Source organism: Balaenoptera acutorostrata, chromosome 4 (assembly GCF_949987535.1).
Source record: "Balaenoptera acutorostrata chromosome 4, mBalAcu1.1, whole genome shotgun sequence".
NCBI lineage: Eukaryota > Metazoa > Chordata > Mammalia > Artiodactyla > Balaenopteridae > Balaenoptera > Balaenoptera acutorostrata.
In genome coordinates, this window is record NC_080067.1 from 66,441,958 (window position 1) to 66,455,010 (window position 13,053).

The 13,053-nt window shown below is 34.2% G+C and overlaps 1 protein-coding gene across 5 annotated transcripts in view; it reads left to right on the plus strand.

Moving 5' to 3' along the window:
* ATP11B (ATPase phospholipid transporting 11B (putative)) overlaps window positions 1-13,053 on the plus strand; it is a 127,046-nt gene that overhangs the window by 84,859 nt on the left and 29,134 nt on the right. For 4 of the 5 annotated variants that reach the window (XM_057545042.1, XM_057545041.1, XM_057545043.1 and 1 more), the window contains exons 22-25: window positions 1,231-1,376; window positions 2,573-2,632; window positions 4,171-4,298; window positions 5,485-5,623. In XM_057545042.1, the coding sequence (XP_057401025.1) occupies window positions 1,231-1,376; window positions 2,573-2,632; window positions 4,171-4,298; window positions 5,485-5,623 (473 nt within the window). The remainder of the gene's footprint in view (window positions 1-1,230; window positions 1,377-2,572; window positions 2,633-4,170; window positions 4,299-5,484; window positions 5,624-13,053) is intronic. The other variant, XR_009008104.1, reaches the window with a different exon arrangement.

The following is a 13,053-nucleotide window of genomic DNA, read 5'->3' on the forward strand; positions in this document are numbered from 1 at the left end:
TGAGGTCTTAACAAATTAAGGAGAATAAGGAAAACATTCTAGTAGAAATATGTTGAAAGGTGTGAGCCATCAGTTGTCACAAAAGGAGAAATCTAAACAGAATACTAAATGCATGAAAAAAATGTCTCCCTAATAATCAAAAGAATATAAATTAAAATTGCTTATCAGATTGGCAAAAATTACAAAGATTGATAAAACCTGGAATTGACAAAGGTATAGATTAACAGATGCCCTTATACGATGTTAGTGGGAATGTAAATTGGTACACCCTGCATTATTATGTATAACAATTTTAAATGTGTGCCTATTGACCTAGCAATTTTGCATCCAGGAATTTCTTTTAAGAAAATAAATGAATATGTTAACAAACACATATGTTATAAACAATGTCCATAATGTAGTAAGTGACAAAAGCAGATTACAAAACAAATAATCCCATCTTTATGCACTCGTTTTTAATATATGTTAAATACACATACATGAAATATGCATAAGGAAAAATTCTAAAAGTATATAGACCAAAAATAGTGGTTTTCTCTAGGAGTTGTGAATATAGGTGATTGTCTTTACCTATACATTTTGGAACATTTTTGATCCTTTTATGACAAAAGTAAAAAATTTTAATTTTGAAAACATTTTTTCGAAGCTGCTTCCATATTGAATAAACAAACTTGACAATAACTTTTGAAACCTAAAGAATTATAGTAACCTAAAAAAAAGTTCTCTTATTTATCAGATAAAATTATGTACTGATTTCAAGTAATAGTGTACATTTTTCTTTTAAAAAGCACACTGTTTGACTTACGCATGAAAGTTTTAAGACCATTAAACATCATATTTGCTTGGTTCAAATTACTCAATTTGCATATTTTTCATGTTCATTGGAAATAGTGAAGTCAAAGCTGTTTTATAGCATTCTCTTCATTAGAATTTTTTAAAAATGTTCTTAGTTCCTGAACTTTTAATATTATTTTTATATTAATTTTATTATATTCTGATTCTTTGAAAATTGATGTTACATGCCTGGTATAAGTTACAGCTTTGTGTTAATTACATATTTGATTTAAGTGGAGCAACCTTTTGGGAATCTATTGTCTACTATATTTTAGGATATAGTGATCCTAAGTCCAGGTTCAACTGCTACAGTTAATTAAGGTATTTGCAGATACATCATAAAAATTAAACTTATCATTTATCAATGAACTTACCTTTTTGTCCCCTTTATTACAGGAATCATGGGTAAAGAAGGAAGACAAGCTGCAAGGAACAGTGACTATGCAATAGCTAGATTTAAATTTCTCTCCAAATTGCTTTTTGTTCATGGTCATTTTTATTATATTAGAATAGCTACCCTTGTACAGTATTTTTTTTATAAGGTAAGTTTCATGGATATATTTTAGAATCAATTTCTGACAGAGTATTTGAGGTTTCAATTTAAGGAATGCTATTACCATACAAAATATTCTTAAAATTTTTTTCTCTGTAAGTAAAACTAACAGTTTATGGAATATCCTTTTATTATTTTATTATAATAAATCTAATGTGTACTCACAGAAAGCAAATCAGTGGTTGCCTGAGGCCAAGGGTGCAGGTGATAGAATTGACTAGAAAGGAATATGAGAGAACTTTGCATGACAGAAAAGTTCAACCTGATTATGGTGGTGGTTACATGGCTGTATGAATTTATCAGAATACATCAAAATTCACACTTAAAATTAATATTTTATTCTATGCAAATTAGAACACAATTAGTTTGATTTCTTTATTGTTATTTTGTCCTGAACCAGTAATAAATTTTAACTCCAATATGATGATTTCAAGCAGAGGTTCTTAATCTTTTTTGAGATTACAAATTATAGGGATTTTAGATGCATAAAATAAAATACATAGGATTACAAGGAAACCAATTACGTTGAAACACTGTCCTAATCTCTTGACCCTTATGGGCAAAGATGGGGTTCTGTGGAATCCATATTAAGAGCCTCTGAGTACCAAGACATTTAATACATCAGAATGTGCTATATTGCATATATTTCTATAATTAATTAATAGCTGCAACCCAGTGAAAGAACACAGGTAGATTGCATAATGCTAACAGATGATGGTGGCAGTTTTTTCCTAGCTTATTATTATAACTTTTGCTGTGACATAAGGCTATTGAAATGGAAAGATGTTTTGATCGTTCCATTTGTTGTATTTTAAATATTTTTGCATTTTAAAGCAATTTTAGCCCTAAAGTTTAAGTAAACCTTTCTTATTATACTATAAATGAAAAGTATTGAATAATAGTTGGTAGGTTATAAATTCAAAATTACGGTATTGCTTGGCAATTATAGGAGTCAGAGGTGTTTTCTTTCTGACATTTGCAATGCTGCCTAGACTACTTTTAGACATTTTTTAATAAAATGGGAATCCTATTTCCCCATTTTATACGGACAGGTTCTTATGGGCAGATCTACTTACCATATCAACTGATACTATATTTTTGGACTCTTTAAATAGCCATTTTTAGAAATTATTTCTCTTTTAGATCTAAATATTTCAATTATTTCCATTTAATCTTGTTTTTCAGAATGTGTGCTTTATCACACCCCAGTTTTTATATCAGTTCTACTGTTTGTTTTCTCAACAAGTAAGTAAATAGAATCTTTTGTTTTATCCTTTTGGAGTAAAGTGTGTGTGTTCAGTTTTTGGTAGATACTTGGAGGGACTTTTTCCATTTTTCCTAGTCCTACAGATAACTAGACAAAACTTTTCTAATAGTGTATTTAATTAGCATAACATCCATAATATTTCTTTATTCTGATTTTCAGTTTGAAGCAAGTGTTAATACCAAAATATATTTTAACTCTGGATGCTTTTTTAAAAAAATAGATATTAACTCTTAATAGCTTATGAGAGAATTTTGTGAACTTTTTTCGACTTATGTGTAGTATTTCTGCAAAATCGTATCAAGCTAGGCCAGATAATTATTGGAAGTTTACCTCATTATTTTTTGAGTCATAGAATTTTTTTAGATTTGGAAGAAACATTAGTGATTGAGTCCAGGGTTGACATACAGGTTTCATCTCAGAAGGTAAATAATTAATAGAGGTTCCAGGAGTGCTATACTGAAAAGGGTTCTGAAGCTGTAGGCTCAGAGGGAAAACTCTGTAATAGGTTAGCAGTAGCTATAATAAACACATGGTGGGTCTTTTGTTGTATACATGTCACATAGAAAAGGAAATTGAAATCCATAGAGATTAAGTAACTTGCCCAAGATCACATAGCTAAACCATACTTGGACCTACTGCTTCTGACCACCTGAGCACCCTTTTCACATACCACACTCCACATCTCTAATTGATCAAGACATTTATTCTAGTTTATTGAAATGACAAGTGTATTATTCTTAGGTTTTTTTTAATGAGTTGTTTCTACCCTTAATCACTGTTTTCTCCTCTGTTTACAACCTATAACTCTAAATTTCAGATACCTGCTTGGACATTGATTGCCAGTAACAATGTTTGCTTACTTGGATGAAATAAAGAATGGTGTAAGAGCATGTGACAAGGAGACTTAACCTATTTTGATTTTTTGGGGGAGTTTATAGTATAATTTGAGAGACAGTATCAATATTAAGAAAAGCAATATATGAAGAGTAGGCAAAGTGCTAAGCAATTAGTACCAACTAATTACCAACAGTAGCACATATGACTTTAGTAGAAGCAGCTGTCATCAGGAATTTGAGCCAGTGTTTTTAAGTTTCATGGATCATGGATTAAAGGAAGTGTAGGACTTAGATGGGAAGACAAAGCCATGAAAGCAAAACTATATGTGTAGCATATCAAGGGAATAATAACAAGCCCAGGATGCATGTAGGAGAATTGTGTAAAATTACATCACAGTGACCAAATTTGAGTATCCTGAAATATAGATCCATCCAATTCACTATAATAGCAGAATCACTTGACATAACAAAATGTTCCAGTTTCCACAAAGATTATAAATCTAGGAACATTATGTCTATATAAGAAACAAGTTGGAATTATTAAAATGGATTTTGTGTAAATTTGAAAATATGTAATGTAATTTTTATATTTTTAATATGCTTCTTTGTAATTACATGCATAAGTATAATAGTAACACATAGTTTAGGGTCTCAAAATTCCTACAAATTTCTCTTTCTAGACATTGTATGACAGCGTGTACCTGACTTTATACAATATTTGTTTTACATCCCTGCCTATTCTGATATATAGTCTGTTGGAACAGCATATAGACCCTCATGTGTTACAGAACAAGCCCACTCTCTATCGGTAAGTGTTTTCCAGTATTAAATGTCCATACATTTCTTACTGCAAATACTACATTACATAGTTACCAATTTTTGAAAGTATCTTAAAAATAAGCAAGTATATCAGGCACTGTCTTGGTGGTTAATGCTTTACTAAGGAAGTACTTCAGTTGTCATATGGTTTATAATTGTTGAACATTAAAGAGAACATTTGAATGATTTTTTCCAATGTTTTTAGGAATGAATAGTTTCATCCTAGGAATGCACTGAGCAGTTGTGTAATTGGCACTTACTGTTGTAAACTAGTAATACTCTGTTTCATGGGCACAAAAGAAGTTATTCAGTAATTAGTTGTCTCTAGAGTTCCTAAAAAATTAGTTCATGTTCTAGCACTGCCAAATTTATGAGTAGTAGTTGATGCAAAATGCAGAGTTGAGGACATTAAATCTTCCCAGCTCCCCTGGATTATTCCTTTCTCAGAACCAAGTAATCATAGATATGTGGAGTCAGCTCAGGACCAGCTTATGGTTCCCACATTAACTTGACCTCTACACTTACAGAGATATTCAGTTATCCAGAAATGGCAGTAACTTACCTTGATTTCCCAGGTTATCTAGGACTGGGCTTGACCCAAGATTGGCACAGATGGTTCTTCTCATAATAGCTATTGATAGACAAGAACTGATTTAGGAGCCTCAGTGCTGAACCTAACTCAGATGACTCCACTAAAAAGAAACAATCATGGCAGAATGACTGAATGTTTACAACGGAATATAACGAAGAGGGAATTCCCTGGCGGTCCAGTGGTTAGGATTCCAGGCTTTCACTGCTCTGGGGCCCAGGTTCGATCCCTGGTCGGAGAACTAAGATCCCACAAGCCATGAGGCGCAGCCAAAAAAAAAAAAAAAGAATATAACAAAGAAAAATCAACTTTTCACAGTTAAACTGAAGTATTATGCCTATATCATATTTCTTTATTAAATGAGAAAATGTATTTGAATATGTTATGAGAATTATAAGCTGTTACACAGATGTATATTATAAGCAGTGGTTTGTAAACTAGGTTTTATTCTTTCTGCTAAAATTTTTAAGCAATTTTAAATTAAAAATCCATCTTGTTTTTTAATTATCAAACTGTAATAATTATTTAGTAGGTATAATAAGTCCTAATACATTTCTTTTTTTCTTCCTTTTTTTTAAATTTGCAGAGACATTAGTAAAAACCGTCAACTAAGCATGAAAACGTTTCTTTATTGGACCATCTTGGGTTTCAGTCATGCCTTTATTTTCTTTTTTGGATCCTATTTTCTAATAGGGAAAGATACATCTCTGCTTGGAAATGGCCAGGTAAAATATATAGTTTTTTAAAGAACATTTTTAATAATTTAGTTTGGCTTTTGATAACTTTCTGTCATACAAAATAAAGTAAAATTCCATTTAAGTTATAAAATTGCAGGTATTAAATTAAAATGCAATTATAAAAAGGTTTTTAACTTTTTACTTAATAAAATTTTTTTTTTTTTTTCCAAATTTTTTTATTTATTTATTTTTTATTTATGGCTGTGTTGGGTCTTCGTTTCTGTGCGAGGGCTTTCTCTAGTTGTGGCAAGCGGGGGCCACTCTTCATCGCGGTGCGCGGGCCTCTCACTGTCGCGGCCTCTCTTGTTGCGGAGCACAGGCTCCAGACGTGCAGGCTCAGTAATTGTGGCTCACGGGCCCAGTTGCTCCGTGGCATGTGGGATCTTCCCAGACCAGGACTCGAACCCGTGTCCCCTGCATTGGCAGGCAGATTCTCAACCACTGCGCCACCAGGGAAGCCCCTTAATAAAATTTTATACAAATGAGAATTAAAACAGAAAGGCAATGCAGTGTAATTTTAATATGAAACTCAAGTTACCTAAGCAGTTTTGCTTTTCAAAAATTAATTTACACAAGGGGATATGTTCATGCCCCTGCATGATGTTCACTTCAGGATTGTGTTTTAACAATGGCTACTGTTTATTTAGTACTTAACTATTGTGTTCAGTGCTTTCCATGCCCCATTTCCATTAATCCTCACAATAATCCCATTGGAGAGATATTATGATTCAGCTTTTTGAGATGAGAAATAAGGACTTAGTGTTTAGGTTTTTGCTTTTAATTGCAGGAATTTTTTTTGGGGTGGGGCGGTGGTATGCTTAGGAAGTGCTACTGTACTTTTCAGTGCACTCCAGCAATTCTGAGGATGTCAAGTTACTGTTCAGAATGGCCATTTTTCTGAAATGTGAAATTGGAAAGGAGTACCACACAGTACGTTGTTTCTGTGTCCTGATTGGAGTGCTCATGTTGAGAGACTCTGCAGAACTAGGCCTCTCTTTCTAGGCTTAGCTAGATGGGTCAGAGGAAAAGTAATGACAGCTGTGGTACTATGGTAGACTGGAAATGCTTGTCACCTTTAGTTTATCTTTTCCATTGGCAGTACTTAAGTATTCCAAAATATTCAGTATATTTGCAGAAACAGAGATACAAGGTTTGCAGTTGGGAGAATATGAAGTTTTATCTGTTCAACAAATATTTATTGAGGACCAACCATTCCCATGTTCTATACCAGTGTCTGGATTTATGAGAGGAACTAACACACTCAGTTATGGAGCTTAAGAGTCTTGTGAGGGATACAGAAAATAAACAAGTAAAATAACAAAATATTCAAGTGCAGTGAAGGAAATGGGTTTCAATTTTAGAGAGGCTTTAACCATGCAGATCCCTTTAGGATGTAGAAATGGAACATACGTATTATTGCCACTCTACTTTTGAGGACATATTTAGCCTGGTTTGGACAAATATATGAATCTAGTTTGTGTAACATGAAGGTTACAGCACTTCCCCCAAGTAATAACAACCTTTTATTGAATTTTTTTCTCTTCTGCCAGGTATATTCCATGTATTAGCTTTCTAAATTGTAATAACCCTGTATGAGGAGAATATTTTTTCATATTAGAAAATTAACCTCAGAAAGGTTAAGAAACTTGCCTCAGGTCACATAGTAAATAAATTACAAGAGTATAATTCAAACTCAGATCTGTATAACTTCAAAGCCTATGTGCTTAGCCAAGATCCTAAATTCCTTTGAGAAACAAGTATTAGCCTGGTACCCTTCTGTGCAGTATTGCCACTTGTGCAAAGACCATCAAACGTATAGATATATGAGTGAGCATGCCCATTTCCACCTGAAATACTGGGCTGCAACTGGACAGAGTGAAGAGGGGAAAAGAGTTAAGAAAGAAGGAAGATGTCATTGGATGAAAAGGAAGTTAAAGAGATCTCTCTTGTTGCTAGTTACTACTTTTCTTCTGATTTTAAAAGTAACATGTGCCCATTATGGTAAATTTGAAATACTTCATAAGAAAAATATACAAAGAAAATAAACCGCCTGTTCTCCTTCTACCCAGGTGTAATTATTTCTGTCATTTTTACGTATTTTCTTCCATTCTTTTTTTTATTTTTTTACTATTTTTCATTAACCTCATAACTTATCCCCTTATTTCTCAATGATAGGCTTATTATAATTATCCCCTTACTATAGTCTAAGTGATTTTTCATGTTATTAAAAATGCTTCAAAGATATTTTTTCACAGCTACGTAATATTCATTACATGGCATAAATCATTTAAGAATACTTATAATTTAGGTTTGTTTCTAGTTTTTAGTGACTTTTAAAATTAAATCTTTGGCGACTTCCCTGGTGGTCCAGTGGCTAAGACTCCGTGCTCCCAATGCATGGGGCCCGGGTTCAATCCCTGGTCAGGGAACTAGATCCCACGTGCCACAACTAAGAGTTCACATGCCGCAACTCAAGATCCCGCACGCAGCAACAAAGATCCTGCATGCCGCAACTAAGACCCAGCACAGCCAAACAAACAAACAAATAAATAAATAATTTTTTTTAAAATTAAATCTTGAGCATGCTTTATACAAAAGAAAAGAATCTTAATGAAGTGTAAATTGTTGTTGGCCCAAATCTTAATGAAGTGTAAATTGTTGTTGGCCCTTTAGTACAAAAGTTTTTCTTCTTTTTACCACCTGTTATTGTTTTTTTTAACTCAAATTGTACGTCATAAACTTCCCCTTTTAGCCTACCGGTTCTACCACTCATATATACCACTAGAAATTAATCTACCACTCCCTGTAGAAACAGTGGAAAAGAAGCATACATTGCAATCAGTCAAATTGGATTTACATCCTGGCACCTGAAGTTATCATTTGAGTGATTTGGGATTAGTTCTTTAACTTCTCTAAGACTCAGTTTCGGGCTTCCCTGGTGGCGCAGTGGTTGAGAATCTGCCTGCTAATGCAGGAGACACGGGTTCGAGCCCTGGTCTGGGAGGATCCCACATGCCGCGGAGCGGCTGGGCCCGTGAGCCACGGCTGCTGAGCCTGCGCTTCTGGAGCCTGTGCCCCGCGACGGGAGGGGCCGCGATAGTGAAAGGCCCACGCACCGCGATGAAGAGCGGTCCCCGCACCGCGATGAAGAGTGGCCCCCACTTGCCGCAACTGGAGAAAGCCCTCGCACGAACCAAAGACCCAGCACAGCCAAAAATAAATAAATAAATAAATAAATAAATAAATAAAAATTAAAAAAAAAAAAAAAAAAGACAGTGGGTTTGAGTCCCAATCTGAGTTTAAAAAAAAAAAAAAAAAAAAGACTCAGTTTCCTCGCTGCAAAATTAGGAACATGATTACTACCTTATAGGTTTGCTGTGAGGAATAAACAACATACTACATGTAGGGCATTAGGCATAGTGGCTAGCATATAGAAGTACTCAATAAATCTTAGCAGTATTACTTGTTATTATTACTACCAAATCATTATATTGAAGACCCTGTCCTACCCAGTCCCCCCTAATCTACTTCTCCCAGAAACTCTCCTCTTTAACGGTGTTAAGTTAAACTGTCCTTGCTGGCTGTCTCAGAACATGCAGTGCTCATTTCTAGTTCCAAGCCATTACTGTATTTTCTCTCTAGAATGCTCTTGCCTCTTTTTCCCAAAGTCAGTCTTATGACTGTCTATTCTTCAACATTGAGCCCACAGGTCCCTGTCCTTTCACTCCAGCTCCCTCTTACGCCTCCCTATACTGCAAGTCTTTTTCGACATGGGTTGAATGCTTTCTGTTTTCCAGTAATTATTCTTGTATGCCCAAGAAATCTGCAAACAATGGAGGACCTAGAGTAGAAAATATTAGGGGGAAGTACTGGGAAGAGAAGTGGCTAGAGGTGAAGATGAAGTCAGTGCAAACGAATGATCCTGAGAAAGGAGGAGGAGAAAGAGTTGCAGTAGTTTGGGATCCACGAAGGGCAAGACAGTTCAGGGGAAGTTAAGATTCTGCCCCCATCTTTTGTGATGGGCCTAGCAGTATCATGAATATTCTAGGTATTAATTAATTTTCAACAATTTTTTTTTGGCCATGCCATGTGGCTTGCAGGATCTCAGTTCCCTGACCAGGGATTGAACCTGGGCCACAGCAGTGAAAGTGCCGAATCCTAACTACTAGACCACCAGGGAGCTCCCTCAACAGATATTTTTGAAGTATCCATTCATTCATTCTTAACTTCTCTTTTACTTAGGAAAGAACTATTTAGTCTTCATATATTCCCCTCAGATCTTTTTAATAGGTTTTTTCTTTTAGTAAAATATAAGAATCCTGATAAGTTTTCTCTGAGATTTGGAAAGACTAGAAGAATGTATGTGACATGTCTGAGTACCTGTTTGTGTATGTGTCTATAAACTGCTTTCCTATGGACAGATCTTTACCTTCCAAGCACCATAAAAAAGATATCCCTTTACTGTCACTCCTTGATTGCCAGAGAACAAAAAATATATTAAGAGGACTGAACTACTGACTAATTTTTAATTGTTTTTCTTCTAAATATTAGAAGAGTTAAACTCATATAAAATTTGTCTAGCCTTATGCAGGCTTAAAATACTCAAAGTATTTGGAATATAAGTATTAGTTAAAAACTGGGGCTTGTCTTCCAATACCTCAGTATCATCTTATCACAAACATTTGTCAAAAAGTCAGATTTGTAATTTGGTGAATATTTATTTGGGTAATCTTTTCTTTTTCTTTTTTTTTTTTTATAAATTCATTTATTATTTATTTATGGCTGTGTTGGGTCTTTGTTGCTGTGCTTGGGCTTTCTCTAGTTGTGGTGAACAGGGGTACTCTTCGTTGCAGTGCGCGGGCTTCTCATTGCGGTGGCTTCTCATTGTGGAGCACAGGCTCAGTAGTTGTGGCTCACAGGCTCTAGAGCACAGGCTCAGTAATTGTGGCACACAGGCTTAATTACTCTGCGGCATGTGAGATCTTCCCGGACCAGGGCTCGAACCCGTGTCCCCTGCATTGGCAGGCGGTTTCTTAACGACTGTGCCACCAGGGAAGTCCCTTCATTTTTTTTTTTTCCAAAGTTGAAAATGAGCTTAACATAAAACTTCATATTATTTCTGTAATCCAACAAGATCAACTTTGAGTTGGTGTTTTTTAACAGGCTTTGTGGAAGAGAACAATCATTTCTTTTTTATTAATTGAATTTTGACAAAAGGAAAAATTGTTATAATGTATTTTGTTAGAGATCTTAATGTAACTTTTAAAAAATGTTAACTCCTCCAAGAATAATAGAAAAAACTGACTTCCGTGATACTAGTTTTTAAAACACAGCTTAATTGAGGTATAGTTGGTATACAATAAGCTGCATATATTTAAAATTTATAATTTGATACTTTTTTACCATCTTAACATTTTCAAGAATACAGTTCAGTAGTGTTAAGTAAATTCACATTGTTATGCAACAGATCTCCAGAACTTTTTCATCTTGCAAAGCTGAAACTCTGTGCCTATTAAAGAACTACCCATTTCCCTTCTTACCGGCTCCTGGAATTTACCGTTCTTTCTGCTTCTATGAATTTGAACACCTATGAAATCATTTTTTTTTAGAAGCTAAGTAATTGGGAGGTGAACACCAACGAAGAATGTTTATTAAGGTTACTATAAATTACAAAGGTACTAAAAGCAAATGACTATGTTTTTTAAAAAAAAAATTTATCTCCTTTGTTTATCTCTACAGAGTAAGTGTTCTCATATTGGGATACTACTTGTTCTAACAGTGTTGCTGTTGTCCAGAATATTTTTGGAAATAGCTTATGTTGCCTTTCTGTGATCTCACAAAGAAACTTTCTCAGGGAAGAATCTATTTAAAGTTATAGACAAGGGAAAATGTTACTTAAGATTATAGATATGGAAAGTATGAGAGGAACAATTTAGATTACAGGAGTTCACCTCCAGTTAAAGCAAACTTCCATAGAATGCAATGGCAAAGGCATCGTGGCTTGGGTAAGTGTATATTAGAAGAATTAAAAAAAAATTTATAGTGAAGGAAACAGAACAGAGGGAATTTTAGTCATGTGGTAAGAGTGGAAAGCTAAGATGATGTAGGGAGAAAAATATTGGGAGAATAGTTTCAGAGGTAGCTGAGTTCCCATCCCAACATTCCATGACATTCTGCTTGTCTAGTGGTTTCAACCGAAGGCTTCAGAAGAAAAAGAGAATAAAGAAAAAAAGAATCCTTTGTTAACTCAGGAACTTAAACACTAATACCTATTCCACTCATTCTCAGTGGTCTGATATGAAAATTACAATCTAGATAACTACTGTTTAAAATGAGATCCCGCCCAAATAAGGGTTTTTAAAATTTGTTTTGGTTTTGTTTTACTGAAGTATACAGAAACTCAAAGAAAAATGTCAACCATTAATTTCTTTTTTTCTCTCTTTATGGAATTATACCCAGTTTGGAAAACTAAAGTAATTGAAATTCAAAAAAATGTGGGATCGGAGAAAAAGGGAAAAACTATTAGAGTATTCTAATTCCAGTTAGACTTCTCCAGTAGAGAAGCTGGAATTGTCAGACCCTCGGCCCCGTTCTAAACTATATATTCACTGTTCCACCACATTAAAAATCAAATGACAAAGGAAAGAATAAGGATGAAAAAGTAATTCTTCACCTCTTATTCAAGCCTTCTAGGTCTGGACTGTTTGCCAGATTAGTTGGGGGGAAACAATCAGCAACACAGAATGGAGGAGTTGAAATTTCAGGTTGTAATTTTGAGAGAAAGAGAAAAATAAACCTTTTTGTAGTTTTACTACTATTCTTTTTAATGTTGATGATTTCTCCCCTTACTTCCTATCTTTAATTAGTTTCTCTTTCACACTATACATGTCATCAGCTGTTGAAACCTAGCCATCAAGTGATAAGAGCTCTGTGTTAAGATAGAAATATACTATTTTATATTCATACTCCACCGAGAATTCAGTATCCTTTACTTTCATTCAAATGATTTAACCACCATAATTACCAATCAGGTCATTCAAGAACACATATGCAATTTAATTCCTGTCAGTAGATACAGATTGCTTTTAATTAAAGCCTGTATGATTAAAATATCTTTGATTATCTAGTTCATTACAGAATTTCCCTGTGTGTTCATTTATTCATGAGACAAATATTTAAAGCACTAATAATATTCCAAGTAATTAATAGAAAATTACATCATATACAGAGAACAGGAAAATATACCTTGCTTCTTATGGTATCACCCAACAATTGGTCAATGTTTAAAACCAATAATAAAGAGATAGTTTGTGCTGGAGAACTGAACAACTGATTAGAAGATAATTCTTTTATAGATCAATGGGTAGTTAAGTTAGACCTGTTACAAAATTTGGAGAAGTTATATTTTTTACTGTTTC